At 35.6% G+C, this 19,378-nt stretch overlaps 2 protein-coding genes across 3 annotated transcripts; one reads left to right on the top strand and one right to left on the bottom strand.

The window, feature by feature from the left end:
- LOC18770286 lies at positions 7,084 to 17,442 on the top strand. 2 transcript variants are annotated; one of them, XM_020568400.1, is made up of 19 exons: positions 7,084 to 7,331; positions 8,007 to 8,502; positions 9,115 to 9,206; positions 9,794 to 9,958; positions 10,051 to 10,444; positions 11,337 to 11,455; positions 11,546 to 11,618; positions 11,701 to 11,921; positions 12,011 to 12,055; positions 12,322 to 12,418; positions 13,033 to 13,224; positions 13,767 to 13,864; positions 14,046 to 14,124; positions 14,849 to 14,995; positions 15,135 to 15,260; positions 15,834 to 16,004; positions 16,575 to 16,634; positions 16,729 to 16,902; positions 16,982 to 17,442. In XM_020568400.1, the coding sequence occupies exons 1-18, from the start codon at positions 7,105 to 7,107 to the stop codon at positions 16,840 to 16,842; spliced, it is 2,916 nt and encodes a 971-aa protein (XP_020423989.1). In that variant the 5' UTR covers positions 7,084 to 7,104; the 3' UTR covers positions 16,843 to 16,902; positions 16,982 to 17,442. The 2 variants fall into 2 exon arrangements, with proteins under 2 accessions (XP_020423989.1, XP_020423988.1); XM_020568399.1 differs by having other exon boundaries at positions 7,087 to 7,331; positions 14,037 to 14,124.
- Positions 16,916 to 19,083, bottom strand: LOC109950232 (protein trichome birefringence-like 8). The gene is made up of 4 exons (XM_020568402.1): positions 18,695 to 19,083; positions 17,798 to 18,187; positions 17,476 to 17,634; positions 16,916 to 17,247 (listed from the first exon to the last, which is right to left on the bottom strand). The coding sequence occupies exons 1-4, from the start codon at positions 19,081 to 19,083 to the stop codon at positions 16,920 to 16,922; spliced, it is 1,266 nt and encodes a 421-aa protein (XP_020423991.1). The 3' UTR covers positions 16,916 to 16,919.

Below are 19,378 nucleotides of genomic sequence, written 5' to 3'. Positions count from 1 at the left end.
GTGAAACATTCAAAATACCAGAAAATGCCCTTGATTAATTCAAACATTAAGAATTGAAATTATTAATTAAATGGAAATAATATGGTAAATTCACTTTTTTTATATTAAAAAAATAAAATAAAAACAAATCAGATAATAACTCCTACTTTTATATAACACTAGCCTCTCTGTACGCGCTTGCGAAAGGTTTTTTTTAAAAAATAAGTAAATTTATTTTAGAATAAAAAAAGATAATGGGTAGTTGTGTTCATAAAAATAGGATTCATTATCTGCTTTTTTTTTTCTTTTAATTTTTTTAAATATGAAAAAGTGTGAATTTACCATATTATTCTCATTTAATTAATAATTTGAATTCTTAATGTTTGCATTAACCAAGGGCATTTTCTGGTATTTTGAATGTTTCACCATTCTCTGCCTTTTGCTTTATATATATAGATAACTACCCATGTTATCTTTTCTTAATTTTAAAAATAAAAGAAAAAAAAAATCAATTAGCACATGTGTCACGCATGTGCCAAAGGGCTAGTCTTAATAAAACAAAGGAGTCATACTCAACTTAACCCCACTAATATTTTCTTTAATAGAAAGATCAATGTCATGATAAAATGAATGTCGCAGTCGTATATTTTCATAAGTTTCTTCCTTTAAATTTGATAGGCTCGACGTGTAGATTAATTTTTTTAAAACCAGATTTTGATTGATTTGTATATTCCATATCCATGCTATTAGACACTGAATATAATAATTTGATAGCTGTAGGCAGGTTAACATCACCCAATTATCCTAATTGTTTTTATGGAATAATTTATTCGTTTATTATTATTAAATTGAAATTAGGTGAGAAACACGCTTTAAGGAATTGTCGAATAGGGTAAGGGCAGTACTAAGTTCAAAACCTCAATTATGCACAAGTCCTTTTCAGTGGGGTGCTAGGGTTACATATTGTTTGCATTGCTTTCGAGTACATTTCTTCAATAAATATAATTAAAATTAAGTTTATCCTCGTGATCATGGATCACACAGTAGCTCTGGTATAGTCAAGAATTTTTTTTAATTTTGAAAATACCTATAGGATGGCTTAAAACACCAAAAACGTAAAGTCTGTGTTTTGAGTAGTTAAGAGTATCATAATAATACAAATAAAACAAGCGAAGGGGATTGATATACGATGTACCAATTCTGTACAGTTCAAAACGTAAAAGCAGAGAAAAACACAAAAGGTATTTTACATGGTAAAAGCCCACATTTGGGGAAAATCCACGGGACCTGATAGTCCAAGACAAATCCACTATAGAACGATAATTACAAGAAGTATACAAACTTGTCCTAGGCACTCTAGACAACATACCAACTTCTTCGTAACTCAACTTCTAGCGGGATTTCTCCTTCTCTCCTTATGTTGAATCTGATTCTTGACGTGATCGATCCAAACTCAACGGAGGTATGAGAACCTTGTAACTTGTGCAAATGAATGCAAAGACAAATCACCAAGATAATCTTACTCTTGATGATTTATCCTTATGAACAACAAAGCACAACAACTTTCTTTTGTGAATATGAAAACTCAAGAAATACTCTAGTTGTTGAAAGTTGTTGAATGAATGAAAACCAAGCCTTGCTTTTCATAATGCTTTTCAAAGCTGGAAACAAGATCAATTAGTTCCTAATCAACAGATTAATTTTTCAAAATCAGACTAATTGATTTCCAATCAAAAAAGACTTTTAATGTTCAAAACTGGAAAACAATTTATAAAATAAATTAATCTTTCTTAAAATAAGAAGTCTTCTTAATCAAAATGTTAATTAGATTGTGAGTTTGAAATAATGCTTGAAATATCACAATCGGAATGCATGATTGAATGAAGAATTTACCTTAGTGATCGTTGGTTGACATATAAGCCTTCAGAGTATATCTTGGAATTTTGATGGCCACCATCACAACTAATTTACCATCTACATTTCATATAATTTGTCTCTAGGAAATGTTAATCACAAAATCAATACTAACAGATTTAAAAAGAATGAAGGATGGAAAAGATGTTTCCTAATTGATGACCACATTGATAGGGTTGCTATAATTAGAACTTTAGATTCTCTAAACAATTCTATCAATGAAATAAATAGCAAGAGATGCTAAACAAATGAAAGAAATTGGAGGATCTTTCTCCCTCTTTATTTTATAAGAGAGTGCCTTTCGTTTTCTTTCATTTTTCTCCTACTCTTTTGTTGGAGTAAACAAACTATGATTTGTTAGACCAAGTCCTACTCTGCCTACGGTTTCAAGAGTTTGTGATTAAGTCAACTTGTTATCCACCAAGAGTTAGTTTTGGTTAAGACTCTTTTAAATATTTCATTCCGTGTAAATCTAAGTGTGTTGTTTCTGTTGTATTGTTTGAATTTCAAATAGCCTTGTAAATAGGGATTTCAGTTCCCTGATGTAATCTTGAATGAAGTATAAATACATGCAGCCCTTACTAATTGGGTATGCAATTGAGATCACACATCCTTCTCTAAGTTTTTCATGGTATCAGAAATAGCATTCATTTTATCAAGATAATCATCAATCGACAAATCACCTTTTTTGGTTGTATAAGTTCATTCCGCAAAACATGATGCGATTCTGGGACGTACAACATAACGTTGCTCAAGAGCCTCCCAGGTATCACCGAGAGGTCCTCTTGTTGGCTACGAGCCTTTCCATGATCACAGTCGGTGTCAGAGAGCCATGTGACCAGCTGAATATCTTTAAATTGTGAGCCTCCCAGGTAGCAAAAGCAGGATTGGTAGTTGTACTTCCAGAAAGCTGCTAGGAAGGACAAACAATGGTTCCATCAACATAACCCATCAGGTCCCGACTCCTGAGAATAGGTAAGATTTGAGCCAACCACAAAGGATAATTGGTACGATCCAGCTTAATGTTTACAACTGAGGTGAAGGAAGAGAAGGGGTTCATGGTGGAATTTGGGAGAGTGGTGTTGATAGTTTGGGGGGGAGTCATTGTTGCTAGAGTCAGCCATGGAAGCAAAGAGAAAAAAAAATTTGGATATGTGTCATTAGACTTCTAGGGCTCTGATACCATGAAAAACTTAGAGAAGGATGTGTGATCTCAATTGCATACCCAATCAGTAAGGGCTGCATGTATTTATACTTCATTCAAGATTACATCAGGGAACTGAAATCCCTATTTACAAGGCTATTTGAAATTCAAACAATACAACAGAAACAGCACACTTAGATTTACACGGAATGAAATATTTAAAAGAGTCTTAACCAAAACTAACTCTTGGTGGATAGCAAGTTGACTTAATCACAAACTCTTGAAACCGTAGGCAGAGTAGGACTTGGTCTAACATGATTATGATAGTATGGTTTGCACTTTGAGTAGCACAATACAACGATAAATTTTTCATACAACTTGTAACACCATGCAGTGTTAATTACCATCATACATAATAATTTTTTCGAGTACATGTATACTTTGAGGAGAGCATATAAAGCTTCTTTAATGGCATATGTTTACTAATCTGTAATTGAAATCAAAATAAGAAGTTGGATTTCGATTATGAATTACTCATGCTTTTACTTCACATAAAGGAATGAAAATGCAAGTGGAGCCCACTCTTGAAGTATATAGGAAATAGTAAGCATGCAATCCATAACCTATATAAATTTGATTAGAAGCATATATCATAATTTTTCTTCTAGTCACCCAAAGCGTCATATTTGAACCTTGAGAGCCTAGAAGAAATAGCTCTGCCCCTCTAAAAAATTGTACCAATATATCTTCAGTGGGTTCTTCAATCTTGTTAAGTTTTTTTAATTTTATATATATTCAATTTCCAATTTTAATTGTTGTTGTTAAGTTTTTATGATTTATGGTTTGGGTGAAATTTTTTGGTAATTATTGATATATGTTTTATTTTTGCAACTTTAATTATTTATTAACATATATGATTTTTGGTGTCTAGTATTTCTTGTTAGGATATCATGTCACATGATGATAATAGACCGACAAAGAGAGATCATTCTTCAAAAAAGTGGTAAAGATAACAACGATACACCTTATACATCTAATGTTGATACTTAATTCCTGAGGAACTTACTCAACTCATATCTCAAGTAATTAAATAATGTGTTTAATTTGATATTTATTTATATTTTGTACTTCTTTGTGTTGTTTGTGCTTGTAATGTGACATTATTTGATTTATAAATTTGATTTACATTTTTATATTAAAAAAAAACTTATAATATATTTCCCATAAAATAAATAGAAAATATTAGCCTAATCCTATAAAAATTCATGATTTCCCATTGCCTAAAAGCGTCACATAATCTTGGGCGGAGGCATGGTGGGGCTTTTCCGGTTGTAACCTATCTATTTCCCACCACCTTGCCGTCTCTATTACGAATCACTTTGACTGCGACTCATCTACCTTATTGAAAGATGATACCGACCCTAAATGAACAAATATGTCAACTTTAGGTTTAATTTAATTAATTAACTGACATAAGAAAATTATTTTTTTTGGGTCAGAACTGACATAAGAATTAAGCAATTGGCACCGGCTTCTAATATTTTAAGAAGAAATTAAAAAAAAATCCCATTAAGTTTACAACTAACAGGCTGTTTGTTTGTCCGACCAAAAAAAAAAAAACAGGCTGTTTGTTTGTTGTGATTGAGATGTCATTTACTGAAAGCACTATTTCATTTTTATATATGTATGTGTGACTGTAACACGTTTTATTGAGACATAAATTGTTACCGTAACATTTAAAATTTTCTTGTGATGACAATCACGTATGATCAATTTAATTAATTGATGTGGGGTTTGTTACGTACTTAATTGCTATGACTTGTCGAAATTTCAGAGGGTAAGTACATGGGAATTGAAAGTACCGCAAACAAGAAAGGAGGTGCGGTAACTTGCTCTTGAAGGCTGACTGTGAGGTTTTTACTACACAATTTAGGGATCTTAATTACTTGTTTTAATATGGGTTAATTTTTTGAACCCCTGAAATATATATTTTGTTTCTATTTATTGAGGAACTACATCAAGGTAATGGTGATGGGAAGGTCAACGTCCCCCAGAGATGTGATTTATCTGAGTGAAAGATCCTCCTCCGTGCAAGAACTTTATTCCTCTGTTGCTTCCTGGAATTTTAAAAACTATAGCAAACAGGTCAATATAGCATGATTAATTAAATACTCCTCACAATATATTGTTTATTTATACACAACACTAAATTAATTATAAAATGTTGTTCTGTATAGACGTGAGTTAAGTTAATTGGCATTGATGTGCTGTGTGTCTGCCTCCTAAATAAACAATGTCAAATAGGCACTAAAACAGTGTGTCCACTTCCTTTAACTTAGTACGTATAATGCCTTTTGTTCAAATTTTCGCATAAAAAGAAAAATATTTGGTTACGAAATAAAATAAAATTTTACCATGACCACCAATTGTTTTCATCTGGGGGTCCGTCTGGCCGACATTTTTTAGGCTATTCTGTACTTGTCAAAGATTTCATTGGTTATACTATTTTATTGTAGTAATTTGGTATGTGGTTATTTTTGATCACGCATCAAAGAGTTTGACTTTTATAAAAAGATCGAACGTCATGTACAGAGCCGAATCATATCAACTTGTTTTAGTTTATTATGTCAAATACCAATCCCCCCACAAATCTTTTAGATCAGGTTGCACTTATAATTACATTGACCAGATTGTAGTTTGAAAAAAATGTGAAAACTAGGCATTAGTTCTTTGTCAAAAAGGCTTTGCCAAAGAGATATATATCAGACTAACTGCAGTCCCCATTACCAAAGAGAGCCCTCTTAGCAAAACTGTTACTTATTTTGTGTGAGGATCATACTTCAATAATCTTTCCGTTGCGTCGCGGCGAATACTCTACTAAAGGAGATCTTTATAAGATGTCTGACAAAACATATGAAAATAAAATACTTATTATGTCGTTAGAGTGTGAATCTAAACAATTGATACGTCATGATATATTAGTCCCTTAGCTCGCAGAAGGAACTAGCATATGTAATATAAACTATTCCAGTTAGGAGGTCAACATCCAAAGCATTAAGGAATCGGAATGGCATTCCTTCAGCACTGCTGGCAATTTTGGTTGCTAACAGTCTAACCTTTCTCTCATTCTAACATTTCACTACTAAGACTCTATCTCATTTTGGTTCTTTTGACACCTTGAAGTGAAGCTGCAAAAAATAGTGCAGAAGAGTTTGGACTCTGTTCTTTATATCCAAATCAATAACTAAACTCTGTCTTCCTCTAACTCGATTCTATACTGTCTCTTTTCTTTTTCTGAAGTTTCTGTCTTAACAAGGACTTCTTTATGGACTTCCACCTTGATTAAAATACGTACTATCCTAAGTTCCGGGGAAAAACCTCCAAACCGGTTCGAATTGACTAAATCAAACTGACGAAATCAACTAATTCAAGTCTAAGGCGAGTCTAAGGCCTAAATTAGTACTTGAGTGTAGTTTCAAGTAGCTTAAATTTGTCTCTGACTTGATCAAAAAGACTATGGAACAAGCTGTTGTCAACTTTGTTCTTTTTTGTCAAGGCTGTTGTCAGCCTAGAAGAAAGCTTGGCTTCGTGTACTAATTGAAAACGAACCCATATCTACTTTCTACAATAAAGAAATAAATTGCACAATCTAGCTAGTTAAAGCAAACATTTAGTCGCCACATTTGCCAGATCTTTATGCTGTATAGTTCATTTAAGAGAGGAACATAAATATAAACAATTTCTTCTTGTATATAAACGATAGTTAAGTTTGAATTCGATACGAAGATATGTCACACTGTCTTAACCAACCGACCTAACCGTAGACAAAAATTTGCAGCCTAAATCAAAGCTTCTTTTAGGGGACGAGGCCCAAAATGATCAAAAGATGAGCTGAGCCAATACAGGCCTGTTGGGCCCTACACATGGCTGCACCAGGGTGCTTACTATAAGATTGACCACACACAATCCATCCCCACTATACTCTTCTACATGTTCTACAGTGTAGATTTCGAGAGGGAGACTACGAGAGCCAACAATCTGTTATGTGATCACACCCTTCTCCACGTATGCGGATAATTCCATTTTGTCACGTCACTCTTGCTTTCTCTGTACACAAACAACCCAGACAGCCCACACCAAGCCTAAAGCCTAAGCCTTCCCCAAAAAAATTCTTTGCTTTTCGCTCGATTTTCCCTGTGCTTTTCTCGCCAACCAAGCAGATTTTCCGACCAGTTTTATCTCCTAGCTTGTACATGGCCACTAAATTGTGCCACAACGGCTTTCTATCACCAAGGTGCTCAAATTCTCTTCCACATTTTTTTTTTGGCGCTTTTTTTTATCTAAATTCTTCGCAGCTTACTCTTTTCTTGTTGCCGTAGGTAATTTAATTTGTAATAAACTGCAGTAGGGTTCTTGAGGATATGATATACGATTACTCGTTGGAATTTCTTTGTTTAATTATGAATTTCTGTATTTCAATGTTTGGCTACTGATAAGCTGAAAGTGAAAGCAAAGAAGAAGATAAGATTATGGCAAAGCATTGAATGTTGATTTGCTTTCATTCAATCTAATTCGATTTTAGTTGATTGTTCGTGGTTAGTATTTCATTTTCTTGTAAACCAAACAGTAGATAATGTAAAAATTTGTAGAATTTTGTTTTTCGTTTTGTTCGTTTGGTCTTTACGAAAACTAACTGCGAATGTGTTCCTCGTACCAGATGGAGTCCTAAAATTTTAGGTTTCAAGTGCCTGTTTTTGTGCAATCACTGTGCATTATGTGTAACTGTATTGTGTTTGAGAGTGGAAGTAAATAATGTGACAAGTTTTGTGGTTTTTAAGTGTTTTTGTGTTGAAGTATGACGAGTAATAGAAAACTTGAAAAATGTAGCAGCTAATACTATGGCTTGACCCGTCAGAGTTATGCGGTGTTGAATGTATTTGTTGCTTATTCCTGTACTTGCTCCTTGCAGCTCTTCAAATCCATGGCATTCGCGGACGCCAGCTAGAAAATATTATTCTGGAAGTAAGGTGGTTGATTTGGACCATCTATTAAGTAACTGGGGTTATTCAAGGAAGAGATGCTTTATAAGACTTGCTTTGTTAGAGCACAATAATGGTTACAGTCTTAATCTCCGAGCAGTGGGACATAGGAAATGCTATCTAAACTTTCGAAAAGCAAGGAGGATGGGTAACCTAGTTCCGCTTGCATCTGCTGATGATGGTGTCACAGTCAACGGGAGTCCTCAAGCAAGTACCAGTAGGGATGTTGAGGCCATAAAGGTCAAACTTAATCAATCACTTAATGGTGAAGATTCTAGCGATGGACTTGTCCAATTTTTACATGAAGCAGCCAGGGTTTTTGAGTTAGCAATTAAGGAACAGGGTTCATTCTCAAAGTTATCTTGGTTTTCAACTGCATGGCTTAGTGTAGACAAAAACGCCTGGGTCAAAGCACTGTGTTATCAGGTGATGTCATGAACTTCCCTAATGTCTCTGTATAGGCCTCAACATGTATGCATCATCTTATGATTCACTGCATGCTGCTATCATTTTTGGGAAAGGAAAGCACTCTCTACAATTGTATTTGCCGATATTTATTGTTGCAAGAAAACCACTACCACTCTAATCTTTAGTTTTAGTAGGGGAGATTTTGTATGAGTAAACTCAATGTTCCTTCCTACTTGGTTTATTCCATCCTCATAGAGTTAGTGAACTTGTTCTTCAGTTCCAGGACGTGTCTTCCATAGTATGACTTTCATACTTCCCTTGTTGAATTAGTAATTTGTGTTTCTAAAGTCATGTTGTTAGTTTATCCACTAAATTACTGTATATATATCATGAAATCTCCTTGCATTATATTATATTTGTAACCGGTTTAAGCTTCTTGTAAATCTATTACATAGGACTTATTTAATGGGTATTGACTTGTGAACCTTTTGAGCTAGTTATTGTTCTAGGTACTGATTGATTAGTTCTCAATATATAAGTGTATTAATAATATATGTGTGGATATATACACTTATACATAATGTATTTTATACCGTCACTGGGCCTATCTGAAGACAAATAATTTCTCAGGCTTCAGTGTATTCCTTATTGCAAGCTGCAAGCGAGATTGCATCCCGAGGGGATGGTAGAGACAGAGATATAAATGTTTTTGTCCAAAGGAGGTATTGCATCACTTGTATTCCAAAAATTATGACTTCTTGTGTGGAATTGGACTACCTAGAAGCTTGTCATATCAGTTTCTTAGCTAGTCTATTTAAACTGTGATTTCCTTTGTTACCAATCCCTCTAATAAGGATGTATGTTTTAAATTTGGGCTTTAACGATGAGTCTCGACCTGTGTATTGAATTAAGGACCTGTCATCTTTTCCTCACTTTGATAACATTTACATAATTTGATCTCTTGTACAGACAGTTGAAATAAAGCAACCATAAAGTTTTTAATATCAGCACCAGCAACCTTATTTTCTAATGGCATTGACTGTTTGTGTAAATGGAACAAACTATAATTTTTAATTGAAAATTAAGTTGATTATTATGTTAACTTGACAGTGGAAAATGTGTGCTCTGCTTTATTTGCCAGGCATACTATACAGAGGACTTTGAAATTTCAGTTATTCTGTTTTATTCATGTAAAGGTTTCAATTGTAGCTGATGTGTACTTTCTACCAATTTCTGTTGTTTATTGATTAATTAATATGATTTATTTGGTTTAGGATTTTCAATATATTTAATTAATGCATTGGTGCAGTTTATTACGACAATCTGCTTCCCTTGAGAGCTTAATCCGGGATCAACTATCAGCCAAGCAACCTGAAGCTTATGAGTGGTTTTTCTCTGAGCAAGTTCCATTCGTGGTAACATCCTTTGTTAATTATTTTGAAGGGGACTCTCGCTTTACTGCTGCAACTATTGCGTATGTTATCATCTTTTGCTCAATGTGTGTTATAATTTTGCTAGATGGCTTTGAAGGGCATGGAATTAATACTGCATTTAATTTGTTTCCAGGTCTAGGAAGGGAACACTCTTGGGGTCTAGCAACACAAGTGACATATCTCTCCTCATGCTTGCACTGACATGCAATGCGGCAATTACAAAGCTTGGGCAAGCAAAAGTATCTTGCCCTCAATTCTTTTCGACAATTCCTGATATAACCGGCAGATTGATGGACATGCTGGTTGATTTTATTCCTATACGCCAGGCTTATCTTTCTGTAAAGGATATTGGTCTGCGCAGAGAGTTCCTTGTTCATTTTGGTCCTCGAGCTGCAACATGTAGAGTGAAAAATGATCGAGGTTCAGAAGAAGTTGTTTTCTGGGTGGATCTTGTACAGATGCAGTTACAGCGAGCTATAGATAGGGAGAGAATATGGTCAAGACTTACAACCTCTGAAAGTATTGAGGTAAGTGTTTAAGCCTTCTTATGGATAACCTCAGGGACAACTTGTAGGCCTGTCACCTTTCCATGGGTGGCTTGGTTGCAAAGTTCACAATTGAAATAAATTTGTAGGTAACATTCGTGCAGGTTAAGCAAACGAGGAGTGTAATGCATTAGTGTGAGTCATGAATGTCGGGCCTATCATCCCCAAAAAAATTATATTAGTTGTGTTGGAAATGCATTATAAAAACATTTTACTCACCAGTATGTGCCATTGGTATGACGGAACTGTTTCTGATGAGGATATGTTTGGGATAGTAACAGAGGAATAGGGAGTTCTGGGCAGCCGTAGCTACTATATTTCTTTCATATTTTAGTATTGAGCGGAATTATCTTGTTATGTAATGGTCAAACCTTTTGAATATTTAGAGCATGCTTCATACTCCACTCAAGAGTTCCTTTTAGAGACGTTAAGGTTAGCCAGTCAATATAATAGGAGAGTATATTAAAGATGTGGCTCAAATGTAAAGAAATTAATGAAAGAACCAGATAATGAAATTGTTTGAATCTTCTTCTTATGTACAACGGTTGACTTAATGGTCAAACCTTCTGAATATTTAGAGCATGCTTGATACTCCACTCAGGCGTTCCTTTAAGGGACGTTAAGGTTGGCCAGTAAATATACTAGGAGAGTTTCTGAAGATGTGGCTCAAATGTGAAGAAACTAATAAAATAACCAGATAATGAAATTGCTTAAATCATTTTCAAAAAAGTGAGAGGCAAATTCCCTATCGTTAAGATACCTATAATAGATGGTTACTTGTATAAGTTGGGGCTTTCAAGCCTTTCTGTATGTGTGGTTGCAGTTCTGTACTATGTTGATGCTGTTATGGGAAGCTAATACTGAATTAGTGTAGGTATTGGAGAGGGATCTGGCTATATTTGGATTCTTTATTGCCTTGGGTAGAAGCTCTCAATCCTTTCTATCAGCAAATGGATTTGATGTTTTAGATGAACCACTTGGAGGCTTTGTTAGGTATACCTGGATTCCTTTGACAGATAATTCTTAAGTGTGAAATTGATTTTTATGGTTTGGTTGTGGATTTAGTAATTTCAATATGTGCAGGTTCCTGATTGGGGGCAGCATCTTATACTATCCTCAGCTTTCATCAATAAGTTCCTATCAATTGTATGTAGAGGTCAGCATGTGTTGTCTTTATCGTCTTGTGGATAATGTTTTGTAATTCAAATATGATATCTAATGATACATAAATTCCCCAGGTAGTCTGTGAAGAGCTGGACTGGCTTTCATTTTATCCTGGCAATTCAGGCACCCCTAAACAGTCTCATGGGCATAAAAGTAAATGGGAAGGACCTCCCAATGCAGAAGCAATCCCCCAGGTCCTAGAAGTATGTCTTCATTGGATGCAGAGTTTTATCAAATACAGTAAATGGCTGGAGAGCCCTTCTAATGTTAAGGCAGCGAGATTCTTGTCTAGAGGGTATGTGAACTTTTGGTGCATAATGATTGAACCATAAAGAGCTTCATTTTAAAAAAAATTACGAAGTTTTTCCTGTCTTCAATGTTTAGGCACAACAAATTAGTGGAGTGTATGGAAGAACGGGGTTTATTGAAGTAAGTGAATGTCTCTATATCACCCTCTCTCTCTCTCTCTCTCTCTCTCTCTCTCTCTCTCCTGCTATATTTTACTGTATATTTACAAGTATCTCTCTCAAGTGTTTCCTTTTATAATTTCTAGTATTATAATAAAATTATTATGACTAAAGGATCCCTCCTCCCCTACCAAGAGCTGTGTCAGTTATGTGTTTTTTTTTCTCTGACCGTAACAGTCAGTTTGATTACTTAATAGTTGGAGATTACTCCTTTTAAATGTGATGCAGGAATGAAAAGATGAAAAGCTATTCCGATAACACTGTTGAGAGGACTAGATCTGGAACTCGTCCACCATCTGAGAAAGAATTGGATTCTTTTGACAAGGTTGGCTTATTCCCTTTTATGTTATGTTCATTATGAGTGCACTAAGTTAATGCTTCTTTAGTTAAATTTTAAGCCAGTATTGTTCCATATATATTTTTGGGTTAACCATGCATTAATGGTCACAAGGGCTCTATACTTCCTGTTTATGTGTTGTAGATATTAGGGGACAATATAAGGGATACTTCTGGGGCTTGAACCCAGACAAGCTCTTGGATGTGCGTGGATTTACCACCATGCTGTACTGATAGGGACATCTAGATTTTTAGTACTTTGAAGTAATACACAGCGCCATTGATCTATATGTATATTTGTGCATTTGCATGTTATTTTTTTTGTGTTGATTTATTGATATTATCAATTAGACTTATGTAGTTCCAGTGTCAAATAAATTTGCACGATGGTAAAATTATTATAGATGGTAGTTCTGAGCCTTGTCATTGCAGTGGCCTACTTTAACTGCTAAGCTACATGAACAAGTATCTGATTTCATTTGTGGTCTTACTGGTGAAAACTATAAAAAGGTTCTTTTGTGGCTCAGTATTCAAGCTTATTCTTTTGATTTGGAACTTGTTGAATGCTTCTGATCATATAGTGGAAATGGCCTTTGGTGTCAGGCCTTGGAGAGTGTTGAAGAAGCGGTGATAAGACTAGAAAAGTTGCTTCAGGATTTGCATGTGTCAAGTTCTAACTCAGGAAAAGAGCATATAAAAGCTGCTTGTTCTGACCTTGAGAAGATAAGGAAGCTCAAGAAAGAGGCTGAATTTTTGGAGGCGTCCTTTAGAACCAAAGCAGCTTCCCTTAAGGAGGTATTTCTTCATTTTATTGTAATATCTTGCTGACAATTGTGTGTTTTGACCACCAACAGCTGATGTATGTGCACCATCCAACTAATTTATTAATAGAAAGTTGGTGAACTTCGCAGTTTTTTGTTCTTTCTAACTATTCAGCTTTTCTGTGTTTATTTCATGTTTTGTTATAACTAACAGATGGATGTCTTCATTTCTTGATGTTGCGAGAAATGATGTAGGTTAATTACCTACAAAGTGTCCTATAGTTATAGATAATTACATGTATTAGATAGAAAATTAGAGGATGAAAACCACCAAGTCTGATGGTGCTTTTGCCTGCATTTTTAGATTATGTTGTTTGGCTTCCTTCCCAAATTTACCTACTTTATCTCTTAAGTTTCTTTATTACCGACTAATGCACTGTAATTGTAAAAAGTCTATCTGATGCCAACCTCCGTTTCTTAGGTTTGCACTTACACATTTGTTATGTGACTTTTTGTCCTCGTAGAATTTTGTGAATTCTCATTTGTCTTAGTTGTACTTATGTGCTTGTCATCCAGGAAGGTAATCGCTCCCGGTCTTCTATTAACAAGCAGCAACAGTTCCTTATAGGGAAAAACAGAAAGAATGGTAACATGATGATTGATGGGGGCAACAGGTGTGTGTGACGCTTAAGCTATTGTACATGTGCTTGACCATTCCTTTAACTTAAGTTTTTATTACTCCTTGATGACCTACTATATATATAATAATTTATTTATTTTTTCATTTTTTTTGGGTTTAATGCATTTCAATGATAAGCAAATCTTATTTCAAAAATTTATTTTTAGAGCTTCCAGTAACTCTCGCGGATTGTGGAGCTCCTTTATGCGCCCTCCAACCAGAAAGTCGAATCCTGAGTTGATCGTGGAAGAACCTGTATGCCTCATTTTCACAATGATCTATTCATTAATTGCTTATGCATTTGCTTATTCACTATCATGCTATTTAATTGCCAAATGCGTTAGCTTTTAACTGGAATTCTTGTATCTGAAAAAGGTTGCATATACTGCTGGCCCAAATTTAGATCTGTTTTGACCAAAGTTAACAACAATATTACTATTTTGATATTTATTTTCTGGTTAGGACAAGGTCGTTTATCACTAGAGTAATGAGGTTGAAGTTGCCACCGTAATAGTATTTGTTTGCATTCACATGATAATATGTTTATGCATATTAACATGTATGTTTGTTTATCCCCTGTAGCTGCTTTATTAGCCCTCTATTATATTTTTTTGTTCCTTCTTTTAGTTGTCCTTTTAAATACAGATTTGAAAAGTTAGGCTATTAGTTATTGACTAAGTGGGGTTGCTAGTCCACCTTGTTGCCCCTTATGTGGTGCTGAATGGAGATGGAATAGCTGTCTCTTTCACTCTCTGTTCTCAGCTAAGCAACATGGCATGCAAAAAATATCATAAGAGCATGTACTTTACTTTCAAGTGTGGAGAATCATTATTAAGTACGCTCTTGGTTCTCTGATTATGAGATTATTCCTTGTTGCCATTGTGTCACTTGATTCAGTAGCATATATCTATTTTGTTATTGGAAATGTGCAATTTCTCAAACAAAAGTTACCTGATTAATGTTCCTTTCTTGCATACAGGATAATGAATTTGTTGAGCAGACTGCTTCAAATATTGATTTTGAAGACCCAGAATCAACTAAAATCCAGCGTTTTGAACTTTTAAGGAATGAGCTGATAGAACTTGAAAAGCGGGTGCAAAGGAGTGCTGATCAATCAGAAAATGAGGTATTTAAAGTTTGTACAACTGGATACCATATTCCTTGGACGAATAAGAAATTTGATGGGCAATGAATTCCAATTTGCAAAAACTGTTATTCAAACTCTTATGATATGCTTATGTTGTGGAATTTTTTTTTAAAAACAGGATATTAAGCCTGCTGATGATAGTTCTACGTATGAGGATGACATTGGAGCTACTCAACTAGTCCAAGTTCAGAAGAAAGAGAATATCATTGAAAAATCGTTTGACAAGCTAAAAGAAGCTAGCACGGTATGAGTTTTTTTTGGCTTCAGATGGTAAATGATGATCTTTGTCAACTAGTAAGACACTCTTGGCTTACACTTGGGCCAAGAAAATTGAGAAAAAGAAAAAGGAATTTTAATATTTAGAAATCAAGTGAATATTCCCATCACCTTAAATTTATTAACTCTGCTTGAATCCTTATAGATAAATTTAATCAGACTAGGCATGTTGAAATAGAAGTACACGTACAGACTATGTGCGGAACTTGTGATCTCAAAACATGTGTGATGTTCTAATTGGATAAGGTTTAATGTTGGTTTTACTCTAATTTTATTTTGATACTTTGATGAGAAAATTATTCAGAATGAGGACCAAGCCTCCTTTAATCCCGTCCATTTAATTACCACCAAGCCAATTAAGATTTAGGATATATATTAAAGATCTGTCGACGTCTTGATTATAATTTGTACTTTGATGCGCAGGAAAATAATAGTTGTATTAGTTTCATCTCTGTTGCTGTGTGCTGCTTATTCACAGATTTTAATTTCCCTTTCATTAATAAAATTTAATTTTTTGTTTCTTCTAAAAAATGTTGAGCAGGATGTGTGGCAAGGAACTCAATTGCTAGCTATTGACACTGCTGCTGCTACGGGGTTGCTTAGAAGGGTCTTGATTGGAGATGAACTGACAGAAAAAGAAAAGAAAATTTTGCGAAGAACTCTGACCGACTTAGCATCAGTTTTTCCTATCGGTGTCTTAATGCTTCTTCCTGTAAGATTTTTCCTGATATCTTTCTTATACTTATATGAACATAGGAATGATTCCGGCCAAAAAAATATATAAATGGTATAGCTCTCATCTTGGTTCTTCATCTGGATGATGTGGTTTATTGTATCTCTGTCTTGTCTCAAATCAGGGCATTTGTTGCCCCTTTAGTTGAAGTTCGAGTATCGCCACAGATGATTTAGCCTTTATGCTATTGGGGAGGTTTATGGAATTTAGGTGCATTTTGGATATTATGCTGTTTGTGTATAGTGCACTGATGTGCGACTTCGGATATGTCATTGGGGGAGGTTTATGGACATATGACTTGGTCTCTTTTGGATATGCTGTTCACATAAATATGGAATGGGGTTCAGGGTTGGGTTAAATTATCTTCAATCATAAGGCCAAAAAAAAGAAATGAAAGCCTGAAATATATGATGAATCGATCATTCATCTGTTTCTCCTAACATTTTTGCAAAACCTGTGCTAGTTTATGCTTACACATGACCAGACTAGATGCACCTCTTGGCTCTTGACCTATTTGAACTTAAGATAGAGATAACTTGTGTCTTACAGGTCACTGCTGTTGGACATGCAGCTATGTTGGCTGCTATTCAGAGATATGTACCAGCTCTGGTGCGTGAATTTTGATTTCTAGAGTTTCAGTTCCTACTCTTCATGACATCCAAACTTATGTTTTTTAGTGTCCATTGATATGTTTCTTTGACAGATACCATCGACCTATGGACCAGAAAGATTGGATCTCTTGAGGCAGGTTGAGAAACTGAAGGAAATGGAAAGCAGTGAAGACAGTTCCAACGAAAGCATGGAGGAACTAGCTTGAGTAGAAGCAATGCTGATTATGTACAGTTGTCCTTACTCAAAATAAATTTTCGAATCCGAGGTATGCTGTCTTTTCTCTCACTTGGTTCTGAATCCTTTTGCCAGTAAATTGGCATAAATTAGTGCATTCCATGTGTCAGGCACTCCGGGTAGGCACCAGTGGCTGCAATCTTGTGGAGCATCGGCTGGAGTCCCTGGCTCACGGTACTTTGAAGGGTGACCATCCTTCCTGAACTCTGTTAGATATGTGATGTTTAAGAACTGGACCTTCCAGTTTTCATATTCCATCTGTTTGATTGATTCAGATATGTATAGATTATTCACTGGGTCAGCTTCAAGATTTTTGTAGTCTGTTTCTGGCTCCAAATAGGGATCGCAAAGTCCCCCTTCGTTCCATGTCCCGTTCCTGCAATTTACATGTTAAAACCTCTTAGACTCATTAATTATCAATTCCTTAATTTAGGCCATGCATGGTGGCAACTGTTAAGGAATAGAAAGTTGTAAAGTCACCAAACTACACTGACTGCATTTCATTCTTTTGGGATCCATAGTGTTGAAGAATGTAAATGGAAAATTTTCGTCCTCGACTTTAACTATGAAAGTTATAGTCATATAGATATCTGTTTATACTTGCCTGTAATGTACCGGGGAGTAGCTACGAAAGAAAACATGAGTCTTTAGAGGTTCTATATTCTCTAACACCCAAAACTTCCAGGTTTGTAAAGACCTCCTAAATGCTTCCATCACATCCATTGTGGAGTTCACTTTCCCGCCTTCCTCAAAGTAGCATCCCCTGAAACACAAGATGGCCAGAAAACAATAAGTCCAGTGATTTTTACTTTGCCGCTTGTTATGTTGTCGAACTGTTAATTTGGATCGAATCGTTGATTAGGTGAAACTTTTTGTAAATGTGTGGTCATAGATTGAAAATTAGATATGTGAAGGGAGGGTCGTACATCCTTACTGTTTTGTCTTGGTTCCACCAGTGCCCTGCACTGAAAATTAGGACATCGGCCCCCACCCAATGTTTGGAGTACCAGTGGAACTGGTCGAGCTTGATTGTGGTCTTGACTTGGTCCGGTGAGTTATGGGGTGGGTGCCCTACAACCACAAGGAAGGGTGCCCTGTAATATTCAACTGTGAGGTTGTAATCCTCGAACCGCATGGAGAGAAAACCCTTGTGTTTGGTTATGGGGTTCCCGTTCACTTCATAGATTCTAGACTTGTTGGACACTGCTTCTGCTAGCATGCATAACAAAGATTCCCACTGGTTCCTTCCGATCGAGTCGCCAGCAAACACTATCCGTCCGTTTCTGCTCCTTTGCAAGAAGTCACTTGCATTAAATCTGAGATCATGAGGAGGAAGAAGCAAAACTCATCAATTAGGTTAGTTGTTTAAACCTTGTGAACTTATGGATATCATCGTCAACTTCGAACTTTGTTATTTTAAGGAAAATATGCATGCGAAAGCCCTGTTTTACTTGGGCCATATTAAGACCGTAATCTATTTAAAATTTAAAGTTTTGATGTGGTTAAAAGTATCTACTTCATCTTAAAAGGGTGTTTGCCCCTTTATGATCGGAAGAATAAGGGGAGTAGACGACTAATTTTTGTTTGTTCGTTGAGCAGTGTTCTACCACGTGAGATAGAAACCGGCTCAGAAAGAACCTGAGGATACGAAAATGTTCACGAATGTTTATCTGGTTCTATGAGAGTTTAACCTAAAATGTAGCTACAATATGCGAGACTCCAAACGCAACAAACAAGACCATCCTAACTTAGACTTAATATAAGACAAAGCATGCGTGCACTGTGCATGAAACATGCTTCTGAAAACTCCACGACAAACTCACCTCAAAACATCACAGCCAGCCGGCTGCCACCGCCATCTCCGATAACCTTCGTCTTTTCGACCACTTTGGCTGCACCGGAAGCCCGGGTCTAGGAACGGGCAGTTTTCGGTGTAGGGCTGAAGTGGATGGCTCTCGTCGCGGACCCATCTGCCATAGGAATAATCACAAGTCCCTGGAGATATATTGTGATTAGTTGGTAGGATTTGGGATAAGAAACCCAAATGATCAGATAGAAACTGCGAGTCAAATGGGGTTACAAGACTAAGAATAAATAAGGAAGAGACTAGGAGCAGGAAGAAAGAGACCGCATAACGAAGTTCTCTTCTGATTAGAATGGAAAAGGGGAAACTTTGGAGCTTCTGAGATTGTTGAGAGGGCTGGAGATCCATTAGAAGATAATGGAGAAGAAAAAAAAACTTCTGTATTTGAACAGGTCTAGGGGTTGGAGAGATGGAGGAGAGAGAGAGAGAGTTGTGGAGTAGTGGCTTTTCTCTTGGATATATATTAATATGGTATTAATGGATTTACGTGCTAATTAATTACAGGCCACTGACCTTTTCTAGCTCCATATTAAAATTAAAATTAAAATTTCCAATCGAGGCAATAGGGCTGGTCATGTACTTTATTTAGGTTTCACTTTTGAATTTCATGCTACGTACCTAACAAGCTTGGCACGTTCTTTTC

The sequence above is a fragment of the Prunus persica genome, chromosome G7 (assembly GCF_000346465.2).
Source record: "Prunus persica cultivar Lovell chromosome G7, Prunus_persica_NCBIv2, whole genome shotgun sequence".
Taxonomy (NCBI): domain Eukaryota; kingdom Viridiplantae; phylum Streptophyta; class Magnoliopsida; order Rosales; family Rosaceae; genus Prunus; species Prunus persica.
This window is presented reverse-complemented; position numbering and strand designations above follow the sequence as displayed.